At 39.7% G+C, this 6,915-nt stretch overlaps 1 protein-coding gene across 1 annotated transcript; it reads left to right on the top strand.

The window, feature by feature from the left end:
• The first annotated feature begins 3,507 nt into the window (after positions 1–3,507).
• Positions 3,508–5,963, top strand: LOC119732884. The gene has a single exon (XM_038206477.1). It carries the CDS (start codon positions 4,322–4,324, stop codon positions 5,891–5,893), a length of 1,572 nt encoding a protein of 523 aa, XP_038062405.1. The 5' UTR covers positions 3,508–4,321; the 3' UTR covers positions 5,894–5,963.
• The last annotated feature ends 952 nt before the right edge of the window (positions 5,964–6,915 follow it).

The following is a 6,915-nucleotide window of genomic DNA, read 5'->3' as shown; positions in this document are numbered from 1 at the left end:
GAGGACTGGTTTGATTGTGCACTTTTCTCAATTGGCTGAGTTGCTTTGATGCATCATCTTTGTTTGCTAAAAGGAAAAACAATACATGTAGGTAGAAACCATTGTTAAGCATCCTAGAACAAATATTTTGTCGTGACTGCACTTGCTGCATTGACAGTGGTGCTTTTCAGGTACATGTAAATGGGCCTTAAAGATAACTTTTTATAAAACATTGTTTTACAATGTTACGACTAATAGCCCAAAAGACTTTCAGTTCTTGGCAGCTGTAGAGTATTTTTTAAGACAATCAGAACACAGTGTAAAACAATGTGCTTTCATAACTTGCTGTAAAGTGTAGTATACTGTAATACTGTAGTATTAATGCACAATTTAGGGTGACTGCAAACCTTAGAGAACAGATTATAAAGCAACACAAGTTAAAAATAATTGAACTTCATCACATCATGAAGTATGATGTAGTACTATGTACGTCTATAGATATATTTGCAGCACTGAGACTGCATGAATGAGTGGACAGGTCTGTACTGTGCATCATAGTACACATGACCTGTATAACATTGTATATTTACCTGCAATGACAACAACCTTTCCTTCATACATCCTCCCATCTGTCCATTTTGCCATGCAACTGTCGCCCTCTTCTATCGCTGATTCTTGCAGAGATTCGCCACTAGCCTCATGCTCCACTTCCGTGCCTTTTAAGACTCCGCTAAGTTGACCGTCAAAATATTTGACTACTACCCACTTAACTGAAAAAAAGTTTTATTGTATATTGGTAAAATATATACATTTTGTATAAAATGATATTGATGAGGATGTGATGAGGAAAAGAACAAAGAGGTGACCATACTTTACTCTAGAGAAAAGGGTAAAGCCACATTTTTACACTTCTGTCAGATTTTTCCTAGCCTTAACATAAAACAGCACATGATACCTGAAAAAAATTTGCAACCTAACAAAATTGAACATGTTGAACCTGTTCACATGCTGTTTCTCAGTTCCAGCATGTCCAGATTCATGTCTTATCATCATTTTTGCAATGAATGACCTTCATTGAGATGCGATATGAAGGAAAAAGTGATATCAGGTTGCATTATTTTTTTCCAAATTCATGATGGGATGGGAAAAATGTTGCAACCTGACACCACTTCAGCGGTTGTCATGGTTGTGTGCAAAGTCTAGGGAGAGTCAAGACAATTTTTGAAGTATTTCTTATTAATTGGAAATATTTCTCAATCCCAGACTTGCCAGATTAATGTCTTATCAATAATTTTTGAAATAACTGACCTTCATTGAGATGATAGGCCTATATGAAGAAATAAGTGGCGGCAGGTTGCAATTTTTTTTTTTCAATTACAGCCTAGCACTACATCATACATTTTACATCATGTACATGTAGCATAGACCTAGGTCACTGTACTTTTGTAGGCCTACATCATCATTACATGTACATGTGCTTAAATTAAACTTAAGTTAAGTTAAAGCCGATTCTTGGCCATGAATTTTACTTACGTTCGTTGTAATGGTACGTCCTAACCGACCAACGTTCGAGGGTTTTTGATGTCATAGCTGGACTTCGAAGTTGGAGCCAAAACGGACGAACGATCACGATAGACGATTTCACTGAAAAGTCTGATTTAAAAATCTGCGTAGCAAACCCGCTGACGACTGCACTTGACTGGTCACGTTTTGTTCGCAATTTTGGTGACAATGACGGCGGCACCCAATTCCAAAACAACTCGAAAGTAGGCCTACTGCAGCGTGAATGTTAAATCACCTAATCACATGATATATTCAAGCAAAATTCAGTAGAAACTTTCGGCTCAAAGGAAACGAAAATGTACATGTAGATACGTGGCAAGAGTCCGTAGCAGTATTATGTGCGGCGCCGAAAGTTTAAACGTGTACATCCAAAGGATTCTGGGAAGTCATGACGTCATGACATGTCCGATTGTGAGATAGACGTTAACTGGCGATTGATTAAAAATATAAAGATTTCTTTTAATGATTAATAACAAAAAAAATATTCGCAGTATATTGTGATTGAAAATAATGTATTATTACATTAATAAAAAAGAAAAGGAAAAAAGTTGAACGTACGTCTCGACGAATAGACGAATAACGTACCAGTAGTCTGACTCCAATATGTACATGCATTAGCGGCTGCAACCAGGCATTTTCCCTGAAAATAGAGTCTGTTTACGGAGTAGGCCTACACATATGCACATGCACGAGGGGAGGAGTCGTCAACTAGACCGGATGCACTTCCTGTAAAGTTTCTCAGTTCCAGACTCATGTCTTATCATCATTTTTGCAATGAATGACCTTTGTTGAGATGATATATGGAGAAAATAGTGACTCAGGTTCAACATTTTTTCCAAAAAAAATTCATAACTTAAAAAACAGCTGTCTGCTCAACCACTCTGCATTTCTAACTCAACAAATGTGAACCTCCAGTTTGTATTCTTTTTGTTTGTGTAGAAAATCAGAGAAAAAGAGTCAGCACATCCTACAAGCAGAACATCAAGTACACGAAGGGACCTGGACCTGCTGATTCAAGAGAGGCCAGTGGGGATAAGCTCGCCGCTTCTGCATCAACATCTGTGGAATCATTCCAACATTCTGCGGCTAGTGAAGTCCTTGTACTTGAGTCTATCAAAGAACGTATAGAAGACCAATTTCAGGCATTCAATGATGGAGAAGGTGCATGGGCAATTGAAGATGATGAAAGCGATCTCTTTAACACAGAAACTGATATCCAAGACACAGAAACTGATATCCAAGAAACAGTACACTTCCATGGACCTCGATCGTCATCACATTCTGAAGATGAACATGATGAAGACCTCACCTGGGCAGCTGAAGAAGTCTCAGCCAGCGATGCAGACCAAACCTGTGGCAATGAAACATACGTTCAGGGTATGTCTGATGATGACAACAACCCAGTGCTTGACGCTACTGCAGAGGATAAAACTAGGTAAAAATATCCCGAGGCTTGTTTTTTTTTTTTGCTATTTGGCGATTGCTGTTTTAAGCGCCTTCTCATTTTACCACCTATTGTCAGGGGCTCAGGGGCTGATCTGGGGCTGGGGGGGGGGATGCCCCTATTTTCCACAAGAAAACAACTTGCCAATTTACCATTATGCTGCTTGGAAATTTTACGCACCCCCCCCCCCCCCCCCCAACGGAAAATTCTGGATCGGCCCCTGATTGTAAATATTCGCTAATTACTTCATCAGTTACTTTTTAACTTTTTTTGAATTTCTGTATAGGCCTAGAATGTTACTCTTTGGCCTGTGTGAGCTATACTTAAAATCAATCAATCCATCCTGTTTTTCAACTATGCCTTTGAATATGTTGCACACAGGATACAGAAGTGCTACTTTTCTTTAAGTCTTGCTCAGTATTCCTATTGCTCATAATTTGTCAAACATAAATTGTTTAATAAATGTCTTTAAATGTACTTGTTTTTATTTCTTGTTTTTCCTCCAGTGGGATACCGGCCTTGCAGGAGTTCATGATGGGAGCATGTGAAGATCCTAATGATTTTGCAGAGACTGAAGACACTTCCACAGATGATGCCTTTGGAGCATTTTTCAGTGACGATGCATCCGATGAAGAAGACGCAGATGGCTCAAGTAGTGACTTTCAGTTTCAAAATTCCACTGATATGAATTCTGCCATTTATGAAGGGGCTCAAATCACTCTTGGAGTAAGCATGCTCTTGGTCATTGCCTTTGCCACCAGACATTCTATAACTTCCTGAGGGTATTACTGAACTTCTTCAGCTGCTACTACTGCACTGTAATGTCAACAATTGCCTGCCAAAAACATTGTATGCATTCCAGCAGTTCTTTAAGGATGTACAGCACCCCTTAAAATACCACAAGTACTGCTCATACTGTTTACTTGGGATTGACACACCATCAACTGGATTGGGCACATGTCAAAATCCACAATGCGGAAAGAGCTTACAAGACGAAGCAAGCGTAGCAGGATTTATTGAGATTCCAATCCACTCTCAAATCCAATCACTTTTCAATCGGCCAGGTTTTAAAGATAGCATAAAAGCTAAATCAAACCGTGTAAAAAGAAATGAATTGGCCATTGAAGATATTTACGACGGAAGGCTTTACAAAGAGCTGGTTACACAAGGCATTCTAAATGAATATGATATAACTCTGACCTTAAATACTGATGGTGCCAAAAACAAGTCTGTGGCCTGTCTATCTCATGATTAATGAACTGCCTTTTTCAGAAAGAATTCTTCTTGAAAATATGATTGTTGCAGGGATATGGTATAGTGTAAAAAAAAACGAAAATGGCAGGCTTCCTGCGTCCATGCATGACATCATTAAAGCAGTTGGAAAATGGCGTCAAATTGAAGATAGATGAAAGTGAAGTCAACTTCAAAGCTATTTTGCTTTCAAGTACATGTGATTTGCCAGCTAGAGCCTGTGTTTGTTCAATGAACCAGTATAATGGTAGCTGTTCTTGCATTAAATGCAAACAAACTGGTAAAGTTGTTAAAGTTGGTAAGGGAAGCACACGAGTCTTCCCACCAGATATGGACAATCTAGTTGGTCCTGCAAGAACCGATGAATCTGTTTGTGCAGATGCTTTGGCAGTGACACAATTAAAAAGCCCTGTGGACGGTATTAAAGGACCTTCATGGTTTTCTTACTTGAAATTTTACAGTTTTGTAAATGGCACAGCCATTGATTACATGCATGGTGTGCTTCTTGGTGTGACAAAAAGCCTGCAAGCCCTTTGGTTTTCAACAAAATATAGTGCTCAAGGGTTTAGTATTTCAAAACAAATTGATGTAGTAAACAAATGCCTTCTCCAAATTAAGCCACCAAATTACATGTCTAGGCTTCCAAGATCATTGTCCGATTCAAAGTACTTGAAAGCATCACAGTGGAAACATTGGCTACTGTACTTTGCTCCAGCAGTTTTGTATGGCATTTTGCTCCCAGAGTATTATTCTAATTTTTTGTTGTTGAGTGAAGCAGTATTTTTACTTTTGCAAGATTCAGTCTCTTTAGAGGATGTAAATAGGTCTAGGCTTATGCTTGCTAGATTTGTTGCTATATTCCCCACCATGTATACAGAAGCTAAAATGACACTCAATGTGCATCAATTATTGCATCTCCCTGACCAAGTTCTAAATTTGGGACCCATGTGGTCGGTATCATGTTTTCCATTTGAAGATGCAAATGGCTTCCTACTGCAGCTATTCAATGGGACACAACACGTTGACAAACACATTGCCCATGCAATTGCAGTTATACAAAAGATTCCTGAATTGATGCCAGCTATAGAGAAAAACACCCCAGCTCACGATCTATACAACAGAATTAAGCGAAAATGCTTAAAACACAAAGGAAGTTTCTTAGAGAATGGGGTGTATTTAGTAGGAGCATCAAAAATGGTAAATGATCTGTCATGTTCTTTCAGGTGTGCAATCACAGACAAACTTGGCAGTCCAATAGGAAGAATCATCTCATTTAAACGTGCTAATATATTGGGCGACATATTTCACTCCAAGGCATATACCCGTGTACGTTTAAGAAATAGTTATACTGTTTCCTTTGAGGAGGACAATGCTGTGTTGTGTGGTTTTATTGAAATTTTCCTTCAGGTTTCCATAGAGTGTCAATGTATGGGTAAATGTTATTGCACTCCAACACATTTTGCAATGATACGCAATTTACCTGTGCTTGAAAATCATCGGGGGATTTCATACTTAAAGAAAGTATGTGAGACTTCCCAAGACAAAATCAGTGCTGTTCCCTTGAAGAAAATTAGAAGGAAATGTGTTTTTATTGATGTAACAGAAAGTAATCTAAAGCTTGTTTGTACAGTACCAAATATCATCGAGAAAGACTAGATTGTTTACTGTGGGGTGAATTAGCCCCCATTATGTACATGTACTGGTAGCCCCTTTCTGTTCAGAAGCCACTTTCGAATGTGATCCTCAATCCATGACCATTAGGGAGACAGCAAATTCTAAAAAAGTTTAAAACCACTGGCATTTTGCGATGATTATATTTTGAGTCACTGGCACAAGTTGCCTCTAAGCTGTATTTCATTGCACTGCAAATAATAAACACAAAGGAAAAGCACAAACGCGAGATTTATTTCTGTGATAATCACAGTGAGAGGTACCACTTATTGTGAATGCACAGTGGGACTGAGAGGCGGGTCAAAATCAGTCAACTGGTTTTGACCCGTGGGACAGTCAATGAGAGGTACCACTCATTGTGAATGCACTGTGGGACACTCAATGAGAGGTGGGTCAAAATCAGTCAACTGGTTTTGACCCGTGGGACAGTCAATGAGAGGTACCACTCATTGTGAATGCACTGTGGGACAGTCAATGAGAGGTGGGTCAAAATCAGGCGACTGGTTTTGACCCATGGGACAGTCAATGAGAGGTACCACTCATTGTGAATGCACTGTGGGACAGTCAATGAGAGGTGGGTCAAAATCAGTCGACTGGTTTTGACCCGTGGGACAGTCAATGAGAGGTACCACTCATTGTGAATGCACTGTGAGACTGAGAGGCGGGTCAAAATCAGTCAACTGGTTTTGACCCGTGGGACAGTCAATGAGAGGTACCACTTATTGTGAATGCACAGTGGGACAGTCAATGAGAGGTGGGTCAAAATCAGTCGACTGGTTTTGACCCATGGGACAGTCAATGAGAGGTACCACTCATTGTGAATGCACTGTGGGACAGTCAATGAGAGGTGGGTCAAAATCAGTCGACTGGTTTTGACCCATGGGACAGTCAATGAGAGGTACCACTCATTGTGAATGCACTGTGGGACAGCCAATGAGAGGCGGGTCAAAATCAGTCGACTGGTTTTGACCCGTGGGACAGTCATGAGAGGTACCACTCATTGTGAA

The sequence above is a fragment of the Patiria miniata genome, unplaced genomic scaffold (assembly GCF_015706575.1).
Source record: "Patiria miniata isolate m_02_andy unplaced genomic scaffold, ASM1570657v1 HiC_scaffold_25, whole genome shotgun sequence".
Classification (NCBI taxonomy): domain Eukaryota; kingdom Metazoa; phylum Echinodermata; class Asteroidea; order Valvatida; family Asterinidae; genus Patiria; species Patiria miniata.
The sequence above is the reverse complement of the archived record's forward strand: the minus strand, read 5'-3'. Positions and strand labels throughout refer to the sequence as shown.